Source organism: Euleptes europaea, chromosome 1 (assembly GCF_029931775.1).
Source record: "Euleptes europaea isolate rEulEur1 chromosome 1, rEulEur1.hap1, whole genome shotgun sequence".
NCBI classification, from domain to species: Eukaryota; Metazoa; Chordata; class Lepidosauria; order Squamata; family Sphaerodactylidae; genus Euleptes; species Euleptes europaea.
The window spans coordinates 31,161,006-31,184,298 of NC_079312.1; the positions used below are offsets into that span (position 1 = coordinate 31,161,006).

Sequence of the window (23,293 nt, forward strand, 5' to 3'; positions counted from 1 at the left end):
TCGTGATAAAATGTATTCCTTGGCTTTTGTATTTTGCGGGGACCATCACAGCTATTTGCATCCAGAAATACCTCCCCAGGATCAGAGGAGCATGCCTTAGGTGCGGTGGGACACAGGCAGGATGGTGCTGCTGCAGACGTCTTGTGTTGTGGGCTTCCTGGAGGCCCCTGGTTGGCCACTGTGGGAACAGACTGCTGGATTTGATGGGCCTTGGCCTGACCCAGCAGGGCTTATGCTCTTAAACGCGGAAAGCCAATTTTCATTATCATTCGCCTCTATTGCATCATGAACCAAAACCGAGTAGGCGTGCTACTGATTTGCACTCTCAGCTGTGCCAGGGGCCCTCGACTCGCAGCCAGCTTATGGCGAGAGGGTGTTCCAAGGCAAGAGACATCACAGCAACGGTTTGCCGTTGCGAAGCCTCGCCTCACAAGGCAAATGGGCCACTCCCAAGATGGCCGCCAGCGGTTCGGCGGCACAGAGGCAAGAAGCCTCTACGATTCCGAACGTCACATCCAGCGAGATTCTAAGCGGAAATGACGTCTCCTTCCCACTCTCGGCAGAGAGTTCCGGAGTGTGCGGGTCCAGCGCCGTCGCCATGGAGACGGCCGACGGCCGGCTGTCGGTGTCGAAGACCCTGAGCGCTCTCAACGGTGTCCTGGCAGGAAAGGTCGGGGACGGGGCCCGCGGCGCAGTGTGGTTCAAGGAGAGCAGCAGCCGGAACTTGCGTAGCCGCGACTTCCTGGCCCCCCAGGCTGCCCTGCGGGCGGTGTTCGCGGATGGACAGGTAGGCGCGCGACCGGATTGGGGAAGGGGGCGTGGCCGTAAGAGGCGGGGCGCGCGTGCCTATGTATTGCTGGCTCTTTTAGGGCGCAGGATTTGAATGACTGTGTGTCATTTGAACCCATGAGGCTGCCTTACACTGAATCAGACCATCAGTCCATCAAAGTACTGTCCACCATCGGTACAGTCCACCATCAGTACTGTCTACTCAGACCAACTCTTCCTTGCAGAGCTCAAGGTGGCTTACGACACAGATAGAACACATAAAATAAAATGTATTAAAACATTAAAAACGAAAATTTAAAATGCTCGGGCCTTCTGGAAAACTTAACTAAGTCTTAAATAAAACTCATGAACACGTGAAACTGCCTTATCCTGAATCAGACCCTTGGTCCATCAAGTCAGTACTGTCTACTCAGACCAGCAGCTGCTCTCCAGGGTCTCAGACAGAAAAGGGTCTTTCACATCACCTACTACCCGATCCTTTTAACTGGAGATGCCAGGGATTGAACCTGGGACCTTCTGCATGCCAAGCAGATGCTCTCCCACTGAGCCACGGTCCCTCCCCAATTGAGGGCCATGTGTGTTGTTCACATCACATGTGTGAAGTTGCTTCTGATTTAGGATGACCCTATGAATTAATGTGCCCTCACCTGGATGGCCCAGGCTAGCCTGATCTCGTCAGATCTCAGAAGCTAGGCTGGGTCAGCCCTGGTTAGTATTTGGATGGGAGACCACCAAGGAATACCAGGGTTGCTGTGCAGAGGAAGGCACTGGCAAACCACCTCTGTTAGTCTTGCCTTGAAAACCCCATAAGGGGTTGCCATATGTCGGCTGTGACTTGACGGCACTTTACACACATGAATTAATGACCTCCAAAATGTCATATTGTTAACATTCTTGCTCAGTGGTTCTTGTAGGTTATCCGGGCTGTGTAACCGTGGTCTTGGAATTTTCTTTCCTGACGTTTCGCCAGCAACTGTGGCCGGCATCTTCAGAGGAGTAACACTGAAGGACAGTGTCTCTCACTGAGAGACACTGTCCTTCAGTGTTACTACTCTGAAGATGCCTGCCACAGTTGCTGGCGAAACGTCAGGAAAGAAAATTCCAAGACCACGGTTACACAGCCCGGATAACCTACAAGAACCAATGAACTCTGACCGTGAAAGCCTTCGACAATATTCTTGCTCAGGTCTTGCAAACTGAGTGCCCTGTCTCATGTTCTGTATTCCTCTTTTCCTGTTGCCTTCAGTTTTTATTTTATTCATTTATTTATTTTAATGTATAGCCTGCCCTCCCCGGCCAAGACCAGGCTCAGAGCTGATAAAAAACCCCATAAAATCAACATTCAATGTAAATATATCAATAAAACAATTAAACAATAAAAAACATACCAAACAATTTCTGACAAAACCATAGATGGCACATAATACCGTAGTACACTTGCTTTTCCTAGCGTTATTGTCTTTGCCAGTGAGTCTTGCCTTCTCATAATGCGGCCAACATACAAAAGCCTCAGTTTGGTCATTTTAGCTTCTAGGGAGGGTTCAGGCTTGATTTGATCTAGACTCGTAGAATTTAGTTGTGCATGTGGTGAAGGGAACTGATTTATGAAAGCTTATGCTGTAGCTGTTGTTAGTCTTCAAGGTTTCATTTGGCTCCCTGTTTATTTAGTTGCAACAGGGTAATACACTGGCTAACCATCTGGAGCTATTAATAGTTATGCGAGAGTCAGCTGAGTGTTGGGGGAAGCTGTACTATCATATCTGCAACCCCAAGCAGCCAGCTGGTGATGTTCTCTGTCTTCGATGGCCTTTCTACTGGCAGTTTTCAAAGGAACTATAAACAAGAGTTTATAGCCCCCTATAGGGTCACCAGTTTTTCTTCGAACATAAACTCCTGTGGACTACAGCCTGCTTCTTCCGTATCTGACAAAAATCTTTGACTCTTATACCCTGAAAATCTGGTTGGTCTCTAAGGTGCTACAGGACTCCAAACTAGCATTTCTTCAGAAGCAATCTAGAGCAGAGGTTCCCAAACGTTTTGAGTCATGGACCACTTTTCAGGAGAGGAATTCGTCACAGAGCACTAATTTTCACCTAGCACCTAGATACTATTCAGAATTACAGTATCTGAAGAAGTGAGCTGTGGCTCACGAAAGCTCATACCCTGCCAGAAAATATTTTTGTTAGTCTTTAAGGTGCTACTGGACTCTTGCTCTTTTCTACTACTGCAGACAGAATGACAGTAGTATTTTTCTTTGTAATCTCTTCATGGAGCACTTGGAGATGTTTCGCGGAGTACCAAGTGCTCCATGGGGCACAGTTTGGGAACCTCTGATCTAAAGGGTTCTAGTCTGCAAAGTATTATGCTTGAATTAGTCTTTAAAGTGTCACTGGATTGCTGTTTGTTCTTGCTGCAGCAGACTAACATGGCTGCTGCTCTGGAATAGTTTCTAGAGGCTTGAGGTAGTGTTTTGTGTATCAAAACAACAAGTGTTCTGTGTGGTACCTTAAATGTATTGATGGGGTTGAGCATCATGTCAGATGCACGAAGTGGCAGCTGGCAGATGCTGGCAGTGATGCACACGGGTACAAAATACAAGGGATGGCACCCAAAGCTGCCTTTGGTATTTTAAATAGAAAAGTGGGATGTTTATTTTCCAAATGGGTAAAAGTGCTAGGAAATGAAAGACGTATCATATATGACATGTTTATACAATGCCAATGTGGAGCAGTAGTTATAAGAGTATCAAATCCCCATTCCATTGTGAAGCTCCCTCGATGACCGTGGGCCAGTCACTCTTTCAGCATAACCTACCTCACAGGGTTCTTGTGAGGATAAAACGGCAGAGAAGAGACCTTTCTGCATGCTACCCTGAGCTCCTTGGAGGAAGGGTGCAATAAAAATGCATTAATAAATAATGTACATACCAGGTAAGAAAAATGCTTGTATTTGTTTTTACTTGGTGAGCTGCTTTGAGCAGGCCTGCAAAACAGTGACATGCACATATTCTAAACCAATATAGTCTTCCTAGCTTTGCTTTGTTAATTTAGCACTAGGAGCAGGGAGAGAGCCCTGGCCTGGGTGGTCCAGGCTAGCCCGATCTCATCAAATCTTGGAAGCTAAGCAGGGTCGACCATGGTTAGTACTTGGATGGGAGACCACCAAGGAATACCAGGTTTGCTAGGAAGAGCCAGGCAATGGCAAAACACCTCTGACTGTCTCTTGCCTTGAAAACCCTGAGGGGTTGCTGTAAGTCGGCTGCGACTTGACAGGACTTTCCACCACCAGTGGGGAGAGAAGAGTATTTTTTATTGACATTATTGCAACACATGTTAATATGTGTAACTTTGATCAGACTACTGCACATGCAGCTACAAAATTATGTGAATAAGTGCCCATTAGGGGTTCTTTAGGCTCTGAGAAAAGGTTGTGGGGGTGGGGGGAGAAGGAGCACCTTCTTCAATCCATGCCACCCATCTTCACCAAAATCAGCTTTCTGAGGCTTTTAAAGAGACATTTTGGAGCTATGCGACTTTGATCACAGCAGTGAACCTGAGACAACTTGTAAGCAAATGTATTATGTAGCTTAGCCCTTTATTGGCACTTACATAGAGATCAGCTTTCAGCCAGCCAGAACTGATTGTTCATTTCTGTCTTGTTCTGTACCAGGTTCTTGATGGTATCGCCGGGAGTGTGTCATTGCTAAAATGTTCAGGTGTGCCACCCATCCAGAGCTGCCAAAAAGGCTCGACGGGATTGACAGTGCAGCTGGACAGACCTGCTGTCTTTGCGGAGATCCTGAAAGCCATCCCTTTATATGCCAAACCTCTGCCAATAACCCCCGGGCACAGCATTGTGCTCAACTGCGTGCCCCTGCACGGGTGCAAGGGCCTGAACTCGTTCAGCCTGAGTCATCTGAGAGCCATCCTGGTCACCGACCACCTGTCCGGCATCCTCCAAGCTCAAGGGTTAGTTGGTGGAGCTGCTCTTATCATGAAACATGAAATGTGCATAAAGGTAATGGTAGTCCCCTGTGCAAGCGTCGGGTCATTACTGACCCATGGTGTGATGTCACATCACACCATTTACTAGGCAGACTATGTTTATGGGGAGGTTTGCCATTGCTTTCCCCAGTCGTCTACACTTTACCCCCAGTAAGCTGGATACTAATTTTAATGACCTCGGAAAGATGGAAGGTTCAGTCACCCTTGAGCCGGCTACCTGAAACCGACTTCTGTTGGGATCAAACTCAGGTTGTGAGCAGAACTTTGACTGCAGTACTGCAGCTTACCACTCTGTGCCACGTGGCTTTGTTATCTGTTTAAAACACTTGACCTAACCTCTCCTTGCTCAAGGCTGTTCATGTATTGTGGGTATGGTAGAAGAAGTTTGGCTTTTATATGCTGACTTTCTCTACCAGTTAAGGAAGAATTAAACTGGCTTACAGTCACCTTCCCTTCCTCTCCCCACAACAGACACCCTGTGAGGTAGGTGGGGCTGAGAGAGCTCTAAGAGAGCTGTGACTAGCCCAAGGTGTAGAAGTGGGGATATCAACCCAGTTTGCCAGATTAGCATTCGCTGCTCATCTGGAGGAGTGGAGAATCAAACCAGGTTCTCTAGATTAGAGTTCACCTCTCCAAACCACCGCTCTTAACCACTACACCACACTGGCTCTCACACTGGTAAGGCATATTCTCACTGCTTCTAGTGGCTTCTGCCACACTCTTGCTTGTTCTTAGGAAAGCAAATTATCCTGGCCATTATGGTTGCAGAGGAGCAGTTGGGACTGTGAGGGCAGGGTCTTTGCAAAAAGCACAGGGGCTGGGGGCTTGGCTGTCCAGTGATTAGGCAGCAGGACTTCTTCGGAGCACCCACTTCGATGTTGGATGTGTTCCCTAGACCTAAATTCTGCACCCTTGGCCAAGTCACTCATATTCAGCAAGTGCACAGTCATGTCTTCCTTTCGCATAAAGCGTATTCTGTTTCTGCTAGTCGAGGGGAACAGCAAGCCATGAAAAGCACTGAATACTGATGGGGAAACTCAATTTAGGGTTCAGCCGAAATGACCAAACAGACTAAAGAGTAGAAGCATGCTCTTTATTGTCTAAGATTGATCATGATCAAGGAGAGTATCTGTTAAGAGTCCAAGATGCTAATGCCGTTCTTTGTTTGAACCAAGCATAGATAGGCAATTTTACATCATCAAGTCCATTCCCATATAACAAATAGAATTCATACAGTAAAGTCTCATCAAATTACAGCCGTTTACAGCAGCCGATCAGTGTATCCTGCTAGTTGGCTCCCTGAGCTTGCTTATCTGTACAGTTTTCTCTTAAGTACATTCTGTGAATACTGTTATGCGTAACTTTAAGTGAAACGTGTTCAGCACATAAGAGCTGAAACCTTTAGACAAAAAAGAACAAAATGTAGGGGAAGGGGCGTGCATACCAAACAAGGAAAAGGAATGCAGACTGACTGTCTCTTACAGGAGATAAGAAATAGTGAGAAAGGCATGGGGTCAGTCTGACTTGAAGGTAGGGTAAAGAATCTAAGGCATAAGTGTAACTCCATAATGTTCAGGTAATATATTTAATTCAGGACAGAATTTATAGAAACTATAGCCCTATTTTCCCCTTCAAAGCCCATTATCTGATGGAATTCCGACTTGTCAATTTCCCTCTTTGCCCCCTACTTTTGCGATTTTAACTGGCATTGATCTCTGCACTATTAATCCTGCCAGTGTAACCTTAAGGACTAGAAATTTGCTTTTTTTAAAGACACAGAAAGCATAGAATTTCAGGATACTGAATTCTTCACATGGTACTAAATTCCTAATTTTATTACCAAAGGAAGATTTCAAATGATGTACTAAAAAAATTTGGTAGAGACATGGAGGCCTGTCCTGGTGAAGCTGTGGTGTGATCCTAGGTCTGCATATACATACATGCAGCTGCTTTGAATGGAGCCAGACCCAATACTAGACCCGATACTACACCAGTGTGGTGTAGTGGCTAAAAGTGGCTGACTCTAATCTGGAGAACCGGGTTCGATTCCCCGCTCTTCCACAGGAAGCCTGCTGGGTGACCTTGAGCCAGTCACAGTTCTCTCCAAACTCTCAGCCCCACCTATCTCACGAGGTGTGTGTGTGTATGGGGGGGAATGTTGATTGTAAGCTGCTTTGAGAATCCTTAAGGTAGAGAAAAGCAGGGTATAAAAACTCTTCTACTATTAATCTAGCACCCTAGTGCAGTTGTCAGTGGCTGTCTAGACCTGTTGCACTCAAGCTTGTTTTACATATGTAGCCAAATGAGGTGGCAGAATTCTGAGGTGAAAGGATGGGCCGTCGTGGAGGGAGTCCCATCTTCTTCTCCATCTACGTGTCTCCACATAAAAATGCTTTGCAAATTTTAAAAAAAGTAGTAAACCAGGGAGAAAAGTTCTCCTTTTGCGCATTTTTCTAGTTGGCTAGATTCAAGGAATGATTAATGTAAGGGAACTTTGAAAAATGCAAGCCCTCAACTGCAGTCTGAAGTGGTACGGTCCATTCTGCCAGCCCTTAGCATTTTGTTGCTGCGTGCGTAGATCAAGTCTCATGAACACTCATGAAGCTGCCTTCTACGGAATCAGACCCTTGGTCCATCAATGTCAGTATTGTCTACTCAGACCGGCAGCGGCTCTCCAGGGTCTCAGGCAGGGGTCTTTCACATCGCCTACCTACCTGGTCCCTTTAACTGGATATGCCGGGGATTGAACCTGGGACCTTCTGTGTGCCAAGCAGATGGTCTGCCACTTCGCCGCAGCCCTTGCCCTCAATCCTGCTTCCTGAGATCCTTTTAACTAGAGGCACCTGTGGTTGAACGGTTGGGACCTGATGCCTGCAAAGTATAGGCTCTGCCATTGAACTGTGGGCCATCCAGACCTGTGCCATTAATTAACAGAGTCACGCTGATCCTTGAATTAGTCACTAACGCTGCACGATTGTGTGCCTGTAGGGTGGATGTACGTCTGGCCCCCTTTTTGGCTGACGAGGAAACCCAGAGGTTCCTGCGCCAGCTGCAGATTGAGTGGCCCTCGGGTTTGGAAATGTCCCCCACCTCTGAGGATGTTCTCGCCATGAAGGATGCCCTTCGCCAGTGCCCTCATGCCACGTTTGCCGAGACGGACCAGGAGGGAGTCGTGTGCAAACTGCACTTGAGAGGGTTCTTGGGGAACCAGCAGCAGCAGCAGGAGAGCCTGGAAGGATATGACCCGAACCTGGATGTATTCCTCGGTAGGTATCCCTTAAGAACCATCTCTTGTTTTACCCACTAACGCCAACTGTGATATTTCTGTATCTGTCCTAGGGTTGCCAGCTTCGGGTTGGGAAATACCTGGAGATTTTGGGGAGCGGAGCCTGAGGAAGGCAGGGTTTGGAGAGGGGAAGGACTTCAATGCCATAGAGTTTAATTGCCAAAAGCTGCAGTTTTCTCCAGGGGAACTGATTTCTATCCCCTGGAGATCAGTTGTAATAGTGGGAGATCTCCAGCCACTACCTAGAGGTTGGGCAACCCTAATCTCTCCTTATGGTCTCGCAAAGTAGGTCACCACGAACACTCACTTTTTATAGATATGGAAAAAAGTGTTGGGATCAAATGACTCACCATGAACACTCACTTTTTATAGATATGGAAAAAAGGGTTGGGATCAAATGACTCGCCAAGGAGTGCGTGCTTCTGGCTGGACCTGTTTTGAGTCTCAGCTCCAGTTGGCTGCTTCAAATCTTGGCAAGGGGAGCCCCTGGGGAAGAAAGAGCCTTGCCGCTTCAGAAGCATACACCACGAACTTCCTTGACATATTCTCTTCCTCCATTGCAGTGACGGAGGAGAAGCTGCTCCACGTGGCTGAGCTGCAAAGCGTGACCTCTCAGTGCGCGGTGAGTCGAGAGTTGGCCGCCTTGGGGCTCTCTCTGATCTCTCCAGGATTAGAGGAGTATGCCTATTATATTAGGTGCCGTGAAACACAGGCAGGACGGTGGTGCTGCAGCCGTCTTGCTTGTGGGCTTCCTAGAGGCACCTGGTTGGCCACTGTGTGAACAGACTGCTGGACTTGATGGGCCTTGGTCTGGGTCCAGCATGGGGCTTATGGGGCTGCATGTTCTTATGGGGCTGCAGTGGATTCTCCCCTTGGCCTGGGTCGAATGCGATCTGCTGCTGTCCTGCAGGCGCTTGCTCCAGGGAGCTGCTACGGCGTTGTGCATGTGGTGAGCCATGAGGAGGCATTCCAGCAGCAGAAGGTGGACCTGCTGTGGAGGCTGGTAGCTCCACAAGCCCCTCCTGCCCTCCAGGTAAGGAGCTGCCCTTCAGACTGGGGTGATGTAAACGCTGGGTGTGTGTAAAGCTTTTCCTGTTGTGGTGGGTTGCCTTCAGGACCGAAGGGACAAATTTCCTTCCTCCTGTAATCAGTCCTAATCTTCCCTTGCATTCTGTTGGCTGCTTTTGCCCACACTTGTCTGCAAGCCCTACTAGATGTTGCAAGCAGAAGGGTAAGGGAAGTAGCATGCATCCCTAAAGCCCTTGGTGCAAAGAAAACTCAGTGTTTGTAATTGAGAAAGACCAGAGTTGGAGAGCTTTTTGCTGGAGTCACACAACCATGTATTGAATGTACCCCAAAAAGCACAGAAAAGAATAGCCTTGTGCAGGATACGGTACCCTGAGAACTAAAAATTAGTTTCTGGTTTTCACAGCTGTGAAGAAAAAGTGTAAAAACGAGGAGGTTGCCCAATGAAGACTTAGCAAATTCCATCTAGGGGCTGACGAGAATGAACTTTAATTGTAGTTAGGGATGAGGGGACTTCAGTATCCTGATTCTGTTCCTCCCTGTACAGTTCCTATTCCACATATGTCAGGCTGCTCCCTTATCACTTCTTTCTCCCCACCCATTTACCCTCCATGCCCTCTTTCACAGAAGGATCGGCATTAGTCGAAAAGACAAATCTGCATCATGATTCTGTAAAATACATGTAAAGGGGGGTTATAATTGTTTTCATGGACAAAAGTCTAAACAGGCCGGCTTGTAGCCGGTAATTTTTCATTCCTTCCAAGCAGATAGCCATTTAGACAGCGGCTTCAGCTGACTTGACCTCCTGTCTACTTTGTTCCATAGAAACACCTTGTCTGTGGGCCAGTGAAAGTCCCTGCTGCTGCTGCCTCTCCTGTGAGCGTTCTTCAGTACTTCCAGTGAGTGGCTGCTCTTCCTCCTTGCGGAAGATCGCTGTGCACTGTTAAAACGATGATAAGAAGGGACCCTTTTTGATTCTCCTGCAAGATTCTGGGCCAGTTGACGATAGTCCGCTCTTGCCTGCACTTCCTCTCGGGGGCCGCAGGTCATCTGACTGCAATGGAAGGGATTTCCTATGGCTGCCCTAACCGGCCACTTGATAGGCAGTGCCGCCTGGTTGAGATGCTGTGCAGGAACTCGGTCCTGGCTTGGGTGAAAACAGCAGTGCTTCCGTCCCCCTTTGTGTGCAGTGGGGCTCCAGGGATCTGGGTCCCAGGATTCGCTTAACTGAGAATGCCCTGAGAAATGGAAAGGTGGGCTTAGCTGCAGTGAGCAGGCAGTGTTGTTTTTTTTCCTAGGTTGTGGATGGGGGTCCCATCTCCCCCTTCTGCTCCTAGTGCTCTCGTTAGCACCAGTATTGTGCAGAACACACACAAGTTGGCTTGCTCTCTCTTCTAAGCGGCTTCAGCCTCCCTTTCTTTTTATTAATGCTTTTGTTTCTCTTGCCAGGCTGAGGCACTCTCAGATGTACGAGGCTTCTGTGCTGAAGTACGGAGACCTCTCCCAGGGTAATGTCTCTTCCTCTGGTTTATAATTTGGCTCCTTTTTGTAGAATTTTTGTAGGTGGTATAGATGCTTCAGCAGTGGGCTGTTCCTGTCTGCCAACCTGTTTTGGTGATAGGAGAACAAAATCTGTGTTTGGGCTTAGAAGGTGGCCTTTTGAGCCTCCTTTGAGTCTTCCTGTTTGGCACGGTGGGACAGGTATTTCCCAGACCATCATGGCCCCTTCACTGAAGAGTACAAGGTTCTTAGCGCTGGCTTCATTGAACTCCTTGTTAAAAATTTATGTGGGTCTTTCCTTCTGGGTTCTTCCTGCAGATGAGGCCTGGACAGAAACCATTGGTGTCTTGACATCAGCCGCCATCCGATTTGAGATGCTGAGCACAGCTCATTGGAACAAGGTAAACAGAGGGCTCCTTCTGAGGTTGCATCTCATTGGCCGTTGCTAAGGAGGAGACATTCTCCTTATGGAGGTCACAGGTGACATCACCTGAGTAGAGTACAATTCAAAATGTCAGCCATCTTTCTCGGATTGAGGCGGCTTTATGCTTGTACTGGACCACACTGCTCGCGCTAACATATTCACCACGAGGGGAGGGTGCCAGAGTATATGTTATGCAGATATCTTCTGATGGTGGAATTTGGGGAGGGAGTTGGATTGCAGGATACGTAGATTATGGGGTGGTCATATGCACGGCTTCAGCTACTCCTTAACCAGAGGAGACTGAAACGTGAATGATAAATAAAGTGAGATCCGGAGTTAACATGAAGCATGATCTAAGTCATGGTAGCTGGCCACGTCAGCCTGCATACAAGGCAAAGCCTCATCGGGGCTGGTGGGCGTACAGGTGTGGACAGATACCGGCATCCTGAGGTTGAAGAGGGATCGATGGATTCTGAGAAATGTTCATTCATTAACCTTTAATAGGCATAGTTCAAAAGACATCTCATACAGATTCTCAAAATCAAATCACACCAACCCAAGATAAACAGCCAGGGCCCCTGTCAGGCTCAGAAATGTAAAAACACCGAATGGTCTAGGAAGGGTGAAGTGGGCCACGTCGCTGCAGGTGTCTGGACTGCAAAGAGTTACATTGTGGAACTCCCTGCCCCCAGGATGTGGTGATGGTTGTCAACTTGGAAGGCTTTAAGAGGGTAGTGGACATGTTCATGGAGGAGAGGGCTATTCATGGCTACTAGTTAAAATGGATACTAGTCATGATGCATATACCTATTCTCTCCAGGATCAGAGGAGCAGGCCTATTATATTAGGTGCTGTGGAATGCAGGCAGGATGCTGCTGCAGCTGTCTTGGTTGTGGGCTTCCTAGAGGCACCTGGTTGGACACTGTCTGAGCAGTCTGCTGGACTTGATGGGCCTTGGTCTCATCCAGCATGGCCCCTCTAACGTTTTTAAAGAGAGAGCAGCTGGCAATGAATGGGTAGATTTGTGTAAGTTGATGGTCAGAGCTCCTCTTCCAGAAGTTTGTGTTGGTCTCAAGAAGGCCATAGTTTCTGGGCAGTCCGGCCTGGTGCTTTCCTCAATTTCATTCCTCAGAGAGGAACCTCTGGGCAATGTGCAGGAGAAAGTAAGCAAAAAGGGGCCTGGGCCCACCTTGGGAAGAAGGCCGGGCCTGACTTTTCCTGCCTGCTCCTGCCCTGACAAGAGTTCGTTCCACACCCTCAGATTCTCTTGGATTTGGAGGAGGCCAGCATCTCCACCAAAGGGACCAAGAGCGGCGCCTTCGTCATGTACAATTGTGCTCGTCTGGCCACACTGTTTGAAATGTACCGGCGGGAAGCGGAGCGAGGTGAGAGCCCTTTCCGTGCTGCCTGGCCAGACCCGCTCCATTGGCCCTGACTCACTGTGCTGCTTAGAGACTGGACTGTGCCCCAGTGAGGCTGGGAGCAGAGCTGCAGCCAGGCTGTCTCATCCAAGAGGTGAAGAGACATGGCTTGGTAATGGTGTTCCAAGAGATGTTGGATCCAGACCTCTTGCCAGACGCAGATTCCTGAGCATTCTGGCCTTTTCTTTTCTGTATCCCTCATGGCAGATAGAGCAGGCTTTTGCAAGAAGCTCAGAAACCAATCAAGGGTTTGGATGATGATTCGATTGGATGTCCCTTCATACAGAATGTCCTTCTCTGTGGCTCTCGGCTCCCTTGAAAAATATCAGGCTTCCCTGGCTTTCCCCCATCCCATTTTTTGCTTAAGAACCCTGAATACTGCAAAACTCCAACCTTCGCACTTCCAGTACATTTATGAAAAAATGTGAACATTTAGAAATAATAATAATAAAAAAGTATTGCCAAGTCGCAGCTGACGTATGGTGACCTGTCATGGGATTTTCAAGTTAAGAGATGAGTGGAGATGGTTTGCTGCTGCCTGCCTCTGCAACCCTGGTCATCCTTAGTGGTCTCCCATTCAAATTCTAACCATGGCTGGTCTTGCTTAGCTTCCACCCTCTGACAAGCTTGGGCTATTCAGCATTTAGGTTTAATGTGCTTGTGTGTGTGTGAAGTGCCGACAAGTAGCTTCTGACTCATGGCGACCCTATGAATCAATGTCCTCCAAAATGTCCTATCCTTAACAGCCTTGCTCAGGTCTTGCAAATTGAGGGTGGTGGCTTTCTTTATTGAGTCAATCCATTTCATGTTGGGTCTTCCTCTTTTCCTGCTGCCTTCAACTTTTCCTAGCATGATTGTCTTTTCCAGTGACTCTTGTCTTCTCATAATGTGACCAAAGTGCAATATCCTCAGTTTAGTTATTTTAGCTTCTAGGGTCAGTTCAGGCTTCATTTGACCCACTGATATTTTTTTTCTTGGCAGTCCATGGTATCCGTAGCACTGTCCTCCAACACCACATTTCAAAGGAAGCGACTTTCTTCCTATCAGCTTTCATACCCATACATAGTAATAAGGAATACTATGGCATGAATTAAATTGATCTTGGTTGCCAGTGACACATTAATTTGTTTAGTTTGCTTTAAAGACCAGATTTGGTGCAGAAAACCTTCCCCTGGTGTACCTACTTTTGGATGACTTGTGGGATCATTACATGAAATGTTCCTGGTTTGGCTGATTCGTTTAATATGGAAAACCTCTCCCCTTCAATTTCAGGTGTGTACCCAGCTTTTCCCCTTCCTTCGGAGCTGGACTACTCCTCCCTCAGAGAAGAGGTGAGCAACCAAGAGGAAAAGGAGTACAAAACCTAGACTTTGGAGGGCTACACCTGTGGAGGACCAGCTGGGGTTATCAGATGTGTCAGAAGTGAAAGTACAATTTGGCAATTGGGTTGAGTTCTGGGCATTCCAACATGGGATAAAATGTGTAAGAAGGGCTAGAGGGTTATTTCACCCAGTTCCTTGCTGAAGGACAGGTATCAGACACTAGAGTTGCACAAATGAGTCCATGCAATCCAGATCATCAGAGAAGGAACCGTGGCTCGGTATTAGAACATCTGCTTTGCATGTGGAAGGTCCCAGGTATAGCAGGTGCTGTGGGCTTCCTAGAGGCACCTGGTTGGCCACTTTGTGAACGGACTGCTGAACCTGATGGGCCTTGGTCTGATCCAGCAGGGCTTTTCTTACGTTCTGTTATTTCATGTTGGGGGGCAGGTGGGACAAAGATTGGTCTCCTTGGACTTACACAGGGGCTTCTGCTTATTCTCCCCTTCCTCTCCCCCCCACAGGGTGAATGGCTCTTGTTGTTCAACAGCATCCTGCCCTTCCAGGAGGTCTTGAGCCAAGTGATACAACTCCCCATCTCCAGCAGTGGGATCAGGATCACAGCCAGCACTGAGGCGGTGAGCTGACTTTCCAGGCCTTGGAGGGTGGATGAGACGGTGTAGCTTTCAAGTTTATGTTTGTGTGGGCATCTGTCTCCTTTGCAGAGCTCATTCCTAGAAAATTGGGCTGGGCATGAAAAGTGCTGTGCTTTGGAAAACGGGGAGGTATATTGCAGAAGGGGCCCCCATAATCTCATGAGGACTGACCATTCTGTTCAGAGCTGGAGCTCAGACTCTTCAAACATTCACAGTGAACCTGAATCTAATGGACAGTTTCAGGGCGGTAGCCTGTGTAATAGAACACGACTTGAGTCCGGTAGTGCTTTAAAGACCAAGGAAATTACCCAGGGAATAAGCTTATACTCTGGGAAATTTTGTTGATCTCTAAGGTGCTACTTGGACTCAGATTTTGTTCTGAATCTAGCTGCATGCAAAAAATGCCACCTCGGATCAGCTATTGCACAGCCTAGCCTCACAATTTGGGTGGGTTTTTTTTCCTTTTTTTTTTCTGAAGACAAGATTCTAGATATTAACATTTCGTTAGTTCAGAGTAAATTTTTCTGTGGAACCATTCCACTCTGATACGCCTCCAGGGGCAGTAGAAGAATCCTGCAGAGCTACTAGAATTAAGCAGTTCATCAGCAATTAAATTAACATTCTTGCCCCTGAATTTGTGGAGTTCAAGCTCTGAGTAGGGGAAGCTCTTCTGCACCATCCCCCTCTGACTTGTGTGATACTGGTTAAATGGGCAAGACTCTCTCAGGGCCCCCCTGGCATAAACCTTTACAGTCCTAAGCACAAGTTCACCTGAAATCGGTAGAATGTCTTTAGAAATACGTGGGTTGTGGAATGCAGGTTCCCGCAGGGAACTATGCTGTGTTTGTTTGTTATTTACTGCACCGTCTCCTCTTTCAAAGAGTTTGTATTCAGCGAACATAAATTTGCTTGGCTCTGTGTTTTAGGTTTGCAAGTTCCTGATCCAACTGAGCATGGATTTCAGCTCATACTACAACCGGGTGCACATACTGGGGGTAAGTGTCCTGGGCTCAGTAAGCAGGGATACACAAGGCCTTGCAAGGAATTCAAAAGAATTTTGAGTCCACTCTGCGTCGGTTTAGCTCACCACATGTATAGATTCAAGAAGGTGGACTTCTTGTGAGTCAGAGAAACCTGTAATAGGCTGAAGACTGGTTCTGAAATACACTGGATTTGGTATTAGGCCACTCCTTTGGGGCAGGTAGAGGCTGGATGCTGGCTTCAGTGATCTATTAATTCTTCATGCTAAAGGGGTGGGTGGGGAACGTCAGGCCCGGGGGCCGTTTAAGGCCCACGAAATCATTTGGTCTGGCCCTTCATGGGTCCTGGCAGATCTCTAGCTCAGAAGGATCTAAGACTGGTGATCCGCCCCCTCCTGCGAACAGCAATAGCCTCTATTCAAGGCAGATGTGAGTTTGCTTTGCCGAGAAAAGGAACATTTTCTCCCCTTGCAGAAGAGTCGTTAGCTATGGAGCTGCTAGGACCGCCCAAGAAACTAATTTTTTAGTTGATAATTTTGTATGGCCCATGAATGATGTTATAAATATCCAAATGGCCATGGCGGAAAAAGGTTCCCCACCCCTGTGCTAAAAGATGAACCATATACAGTATAGGTGGAAACTCTACCTTATATTAGGCAATTGGTATGTAAATGTGGATGGGGGTGGGCAGATTGCTTCCCTGGCTTCAGCTTCCAGTCCTGCTTCTTCTAGAGTTGCTATCTGCATTTGAGAGAGATGGAAACTTCTTTTTAACGAGATTAATATTTCCAAATACTTGACAAAAGTAAAAGGTTCTTCCTCCTGAGCCAGATTCCATAGGGGTCAACTCATGGTGGTGGAAAGTTGCAGCAGACCTCTGGGGATGGCTCGTGGAGTTTTCAAGGCAAGAGATGTTCAGGGGTGGTTTGCCAATTGCTTGCCTCTGCGTGGCAACCCTGGACTTCCTTGCTGGTCTCCCATCCCAGGTACTAAGCCAGGGTCGATCCTGCTTAACTTCCAAGATCGGATGAGATCAGGCTAGCCTGGGCCACCAAGAGCCGCCCCTTTTTGTGAGGTGAAAGCATAAAACACCCATTTCATAGTCCAAAGATTTGATGCGATTGCACCTGTCCAATTTTGGGAAATCCTTCATAGCACAGAACCATTAGTAAGTTTTTCCCAACACTGAAACTATTCCATGTCCTCTGTGGGGCAGAAAAGTGTGGGGTGGGGGGGTGGGGAGGGGCTCCATGGGAAGATGAGAAAGGGGAAACTTGGAAGAATTTCAGGAAGAAAGGAGTACTATAAATGGAGTAAATATTTACTAACATTCCCTGCCATCCACAAAGCCACATCTGCTAGTTTTTTTTTTCTTCCACCAGGAGCCACGTCCCCACTTGTTCATCCAGATGTTTTCCCGGTTGCAGCTTATGAGAGCAGTCAGAGAAGTGTTCCACAGTGCCCTGATGACCCTCCACCTACCTCCTCTTAACCAGATCTGAGCAAGCTGGATTCATATCTGCTGAGGTCCTCACAGGCCCCCTGCGTGCAGCAGCTCCATTGTGAAAAGGAATTGGAGGATTACATTCACATGGTCGGGGTGTGTGTGTGTGTGTATGGGGGGAGCGGGGGGAGCGTATTGTTCTATTTGAAGGCCAGCTGGTAGAAATGCAGCCTTACAGTTTGGATTCAAAGCGTTTTCCCCTCCCCACTGTTGACGGAAAGATCTCGAACAAGCGCAATGACTCCTCGCATATTTCTGAAGTTGAGGGAGAGCTGCTGAAATTCGTTTCGGTGCCAATATGTTGCCACCTGCTAGCTGGAAACATAAAGGGCTAAACCACCTGGAAACAGAAAAAGAGGGGGTGAGTGCCCTACTCAAGGAATCACTTGGCTCTGATCCCTCACGGAGTAGGAAAAAATGGCCTGGAGGTCATGTTCAAGCAAGCTAAGAGTCCTCAGCTGATGGATGTAAAGATGGGTTTACTGTTGTAAACCCAGTTTACAGTTGTTTTTGATATATATTGTTATGGCCTTTGTTGTTTTTGTTATATATTGTTATGGCCTTTGGCCTCACAGAATAATTTTTACCTACCTACCTACCATATTTTTTAAAAAATTAAATTATGTTCTTAAATAGCTTGAACCCCCTTGCAGTCCTGTTAATTGTCTCTTTTCAAAGAATGTTGGTATCAGCTGTGGAGGTAAGAGATTGCAAATAAAATGCAATTCTTGCCTTCAGTTTTCCTAAAGGCAGTGCCTGGTGGGTTGGAGCGGCGGTGACTATTCATAAGAACAAAAGAAAGGCCCTGCTGGATCAGACCAAGGCCCATCAAGTCCAGCAGTCTGTTCACCAGTGGCCAACCAGGTGCCTCTAGGAAGCCACAAACAAGACGACTGCAGCAGCACCATCCTGCCCGTGTTCCACTGCACCCAAAATAATAGGCATGCTGCTCTGATACTAGAGAGAACAGGTATGCAGCATGACCAGCATCCATTCCAACTAACAGCCATGAATACCCCTCTCCTCCATGAACATGTCCACTCCCCTCTTAAAGCCCTCCAAGCTGGCAGCTATCACCACATCCTGGGGCAGGGAGTTCCACAATTTAACTATGCGTTGTGTGAAAAAATACTTCCTTTTATCTGTTTTGAATCTCTCACCCTCCAGCTTTAGCAGATGACCCTGTGTTCTAGCATTATGGGAGAGGGAGAAAAACTTCTCCCTGTCCACTCTCTCCAAACCACGCATAATTTTATAGACCTCTATCATGTCTCCCCTTAGCCGCCTTCTTTCCAAACTAAACAGCCCTAAGCGTCCAAACCACTCCCCATAGGACAGTTGCTCTAGTCCCCTAATCATTTTGGTTAATCATATTCCACAAGCACTGCCTTCGTGTGAGAAGGCAGGTTGTTTGTAGGCTATAGTAAGGGATGGGGAGGAGAAGGGGCTAAGGCCAAGTCACCAGTGTGGCTAAACAAGGCACTAATTGCTGCTTTGCCAGACGGTTCTCATCCTACCTGAGCTGCTGCTAAGAACCAAACTCCACGACAGGAACCGCCTGGTGGGTTTTTATTTTTTATAGTGAAATTAGAAGTGCACACGATCAAAAGTATAAATCGTTACATAGTAAAAGACTTTGTAATACATAAACCTCTTGCTTACTAATAACAAAAAAATATACTTACGGTATATATCACGGTAAATGAATCAAACACCACATACTAAGGTTAAATCAAGATTTAAGAACATTGAGAGAGGGGGAATGTCTGGTCCTGCCCACCTTAACTTGCACTAGTTGGTGTCTTTAGAAATTTCTGCACTAAGGTGGTCTGTTGTATGAAGAAGAGCTGAAGAACCCCACCGGGAAGCAAGCTGAATCTTTGTGGTCATTAGCAAAATGCAGACCAATTGGTGAGGTTTCTTGTTTAAAGAGGTATTCAAAAAGCCTCCTAGTACACTTACAGTACAATCGTAAGCAGTGGTACAGCCTCCTAAATCCACTGAAGTCAAATGGGTTTAGAAGGGTTTAAATTGGGCTAGGATTGCACTGTTATTGGAGTAGGGTTTTTTCCACAGGTAGGCCATCTCCCCCCCCCCCCAAAAAAAGGTAAGGGGGTTGTCTTACATTTGTGTACAAGTTACAGTTATGTCAAATAATGTATTTTGTGCATGACATGTTTAATAGGGACATCTTACATTCAGTGTCATCGTCCTTTTGAGTGAATACGGTATAAAGTCTAATTGATTCAATAGCATATATGACTGTTCTCCAAAAGTCTTGGCTGTTAAGACAAGCCCCGAACAAATAGGTTGAAAACATTTTGGTGACTCGCCTCAGCCCCCACAAGTGTCTTTTACATTTTTGTAGAGCTTACTCAAAAGGTAGGAGTGGTTAACGATTTACCAACCAGCTGTTTTTAAAAGTATATTGCAACTGCCCCCACTTATTTGGATTGGGGGCCATGGTGATGGGGACAAAGGATTTTACCACACACACACACACACACACAAATGTGTGCAGTTTTTTCTGCTTAAAGCAGGGCCCTTCCCTCCTGGTCGTCAACTGTTAAAAAGGTAGTGCTAACAAACTGGTATTGGTGGTGGTTGGCAAGAGGGAGGCCTAACCCCCACCCCTCTTCTGCCTTGATCCAATGTTGGTGGCTGCAACTTACCAGCATGGTATAGTGGTTAAGAGCTGTGGTTTGGAGCGGTGGACTCTGAACTGGAGAACCGGGTTTGATTCCCCACTCCTCCACATGAGCGGCGGACACTAATCTGGTGAACAGGGGTTGGTATCCCCACTCCTCCACACAAAGCCAGCTGGGTGACCTTGGGCTAGTCACAGCTCTCTTAGAGCTCCCTCAGCCCCCACCTACCTCACAGGGTGTCTGTTGGGGGAGGGGAAGGGAAGGTGATTTTAAGCCAGTTTGAGTCTCCCTTAAGTGGTAGAGAAAGTCGGCATATAAAAACCAACTCTTCTTCTTCTAAATATTGTCGAAGGCTTTCACGGTCAGAGTTCATTGGTTCTTCTTCTTCTATTTCAGTTCTGAGATTTCCCAGGATTTCATGTAATTTGGTTCTAGAGGAGGGAGTAACGGAGGTGATGGATGTGTATATAAGTCCATGTGCATATAATAAATCCGCGCCCTGTCTGTTCTTTCTACGCTGCTGTGCCCATGTGGCGGTGTGCGGTGTTTCCATAGCATGGAAGAGCATTCTCTGGAGCTTGTGGACAAGTTCAGCTTGGCCTCCTGCGCTGCCCGCGAGCCGCTCCAAAGGCAGCCCTGGGGTCGCCGCTCCTCTTTCCATGGCTGTTGCCAAAAGTGCTCTTATTGCAGCTCTTTCATGAAGAGGCTGAGGAGCTGCTGGCGCTGCACCCTGTGCTGGTGGCCCTGGTAGGGTGGCAACTCGAAGAAGGAGAAGGTGAAGTTGCGGCTGAAGTCGAGGGCGGTGATGCTGGGCACCGCCGGCAGCCTCGTCCCTTGCAACTTGCTCCTGGAGCGCCTGGGCGAGCCCCTGCTCCACCCCTTCTGCTTAGACCTGCTGCCTTGGTGCGGCTTGGCTCTCTGCCTCTGCTCCCCTTCCTCAGCCGGGCCCTTCCCTCCAAGGTCTGGGAAAAAGCCACAGAAGGCAGGAGGGCCTCCCGCTGAGCAAGGGACGCTATGCAAGATGGACACCACAGGTGCAAAGAGGGTTTGGAAGGAGGCCTCGGACTGGGAGGCCCCAGTCCACGGGGCCAGGAGGTCATTGCTTGGAGGCAGTGCCCCTGTGGCTTGGGAGAGACAGGCAGGGAGATACGTTGGTGTCTTCTGGACTGGCTTCTCTGGAGGAGAAAAGGGAGCAGAGCAAGTGTTAGCAAGGCCAGCCAAAGGACGGGAACGAATGGCGCTGGCAGGAGCTGGAGGCTAGAACTCTTCCGATTTGTGTGGTACAGGGCCTGTAAAATAAGAGTTACTCCACCAGGCCTGTAGTTGAGGACAGCTACGGTTTTCCATCAGTGCTGGCCTCCCTACCTCCCCATCTACTTTGTTACCTACCATGCATGGGTAGGGTTGCCAACCTCCAGGTGGTGGCTGGAGATCTCCTGCTATTACAACTGATCTCCAGCTGATAGAGATCGGTTCCCCTGGAGAAAAGGGCTGCTATGGCAATTGGACTCTATGGCATTGAAGTCCCTCCCCAAACCCTGCCCTCCTCAGGCTCTGCCCCAAAAACCTCCTGCCAGTGGCGAAGAGGGATCTAGCAACCCTATGTACTAGAAGGCTCTGATTACCTCGCAGGGCTCTGACTGCCCCATGCTCAAATTGAGAGCCACTTTCATTTCACCTTATGCTGATTTTGCTAGACATTCATGGGGCTATTAAAATGTTTAACTTTTTTTTATTAATATGATTTTACTGTATTCTATTGTATTTAATGTATTAACTTTTATGCCCTGTGCCACCCTGAGCCCGGCTTTGGCCGGGGATTGAGGGCAGGGTAAAAACCTATACGTACATACATACATTTTTATCTTGCCCTTCTTCTGAGGAGCTCAGGGAAGCATATATCGTTCTCCCGCCTCCTTTTGATCTTCACAACCACCCTGTGAAGTAGGTTAGGCTGAGATAGTCAGCGTCATGTAGTGGTTAAGAGCAGTGGTTTGGAGCGGTGGACTCTGATCTGGAGAACCGGGTTTGATTCCCCACTCCTCCACATGAGCGGCGGAGGCTAATCTGGTGAACCGGGTTGGTTTCCCCACTCCTACACACGAAGCCAGATGGGTGACCTTGGGCTAGTCACACTCTCAGCCCCACCTACCTCACAGGTTGTCTGTTGTGGGGAGGGGAAGGGAAGGGGATTGTAAGCCGGTTTGATCCTTCCTTAAGTGGTAGAGAAAGTCAGCATATAAAAACCAACTCTTCTTCTTCTGGTCTAAAGTTACTCAGTAGGTTTTTGGGCAGCGGGTGAGGGGGGGGGAACGACACTTATGCATGGATCTCCAAGACCCTCCTCTGATAGTCTAACCACAGCCCAACTCTGGCTGTATTTGGGAGTTACATGGGAAAGACGGATTCGCTGCTGGCTCCGATGGGAGCAAAGTCCACACCACCCCCAGCCTTTTTTTATTGTCAATTCAACATTTCCCCTGCACTAGCAGCTCCCAAATACCAGCAAGGAAAGAGTTTGCTGTGGCTCTGCTCACCGGTGCCTTTGCCTCCTCCTTTGGGAAGCTGAGGGAGAGCCATCCTGTTCTGCCTTGGGGTCAAAGGAGTCTTGGTGACAGTTTTGTCCTGGTCCTTGACTGCAGCTCCTACCTGGATATGGGGGAAATGTAGATGGGTTTGAGGGAGGGGAGTTCAACAAAAGTAGGAAATGTAAAAATAGCCTGCGGTAAATGGGTGTGTGTGATATGTGTACATGGAAGGCATGACGTGCACACTTATCACTTTTCAGTATGTTAGGGCAGGAAGGAAACAAAGTAATATATAAGAACCACCGTCTCCAAACTCTGGTAGCCTATTCTAGCCCATTGGTGGTACACATTGGTACAGCACAGAATGTTAGGTAAAATGCATTACTTTAAGGGTTATTAGGGTATTAGCTGGAGATCTCCCACTCTTACAACTGATCTCCAGCCGACAGAGATCAGTTCACCTGGAGAAAACGGCCACTTTGGCAGTTGGACTCTATGGCACTGAAGTCCCTCCCCAAACCCCTTCCTCCTCAGGCTCTGCCCCGAAAACCTCCCGCCAGTGGCGAAGAGGGACCTGGCAACCCTACTGACTTTGCTTTGGGGGAATCGTATATGGCTTAACCCAGTTCCACCCATATCCTTCAGCAACATTGCTAAGTGGAACTGGGGATTCTCTCGTGCAATCCAGCCAGTCCTCAAGGGTCTTCTGGTCTTGTCCTCAAGGGTCTTCTGGTGTGTCTCCCCCACTCTCCTGGAAGCTAATGAGCAACACTGCAGCAGTGAGCCAGCTGGGGAGGTATCTGGGCACCTTCCCTTGCCCTGTGCAGGGCTAGCTATGGGGCCGACCTTGCCATTCCCCTTGCTTAAAGCCTTGAGGAGGTTCCATGCCCAGCCTCAGAACCTGAACAGAGCAGGGGCAAGGAAGTCACAGGCTTGATAAAGGACAACCTTGTTGAGGAACTTGCCACCAGCGCCATCCTAAAATTCCAGCCATTCCAACACCTGATTTCCAACCACTGCTCTAGAATTGCCCATGAACATCTCCCCCTATGCTGTGTCTTGTACATTACTGGTCTCCATACCTTCTCCAGCCAGCCTCTGGTAGGATCTTCCTTGTTCTTTGCGTGGGGCCGGCTCTTCCTGAAGGTAGGGGTCACGCTCATCCTCATGGCACAGCCCGGGTGAGTGGTGACGCTTGCTGTGGGCAG

The 23,293-nt window shown here is 48.0% G+C and overlaps 1 protein-coding gene across 1 annotated transcript; it reads left to right on the forward strand.

Moving 5' to 3' along the window:
- Positions 1 to 562: 562 nt before the first annotated feature.
- DALRD3 (DALR anticodon binding domain containing 3) lies at positions 563 to 16,907 on the forward strand. The gene is made up of 13 exons (XM_056863047.1): positions 563 to 787; positions 4,459 to 4,757; positions 7,782 to 8,059; positions 8,643 to 8,701; positions 8,990 to 9,112; positions 9,931 to 10,004; positions 10,555 to 10,613; positions 10,924 to 11,006; positions 12,291 to 12,414; positions 13,723 to 13,781; positions 14,294 to 14,407; positions 15,352 to 15,420; positions 16,788 to 16,907. The coding sequence occupies exons 1-13, from the start codon at positions 599 to 601 to the stop codon at positions 16,905 to 16,907; spliced, it is 1,650 nt and encodes a 549-aa protein (XP_056719025.1). The 5' UTR covers positions 563 to 598.
- Positions 16,908 to 23,293: the final 6,386 nt, after the last annotated feature.

Excerpts from the sequence above, each read along its gene's own strand:
- DALRD3 (XM_056863047.1), top strand. The coding sequence starts at position 599 with ATGGAGACGGCCGACGGCCGGCTGTCGGTGTCGAAGACCCTGAGCGCT. Across the intron at positions 10,614-10,923 it reads GTACGGAGACCTCTCCCAGG|ATGAGGCCTGGACAGAAACC; the intron begins GTAATGTCTCTT and ends TTCTTCCTGCAG. Across the intron at positions 11,007-12,290 it reads GCACAGCTCATTGGAACAAG|ATTCTCTTGGATTTGGAGGA; the intron begins GTAAACAGAGGG and ends CCACACCCTCAG.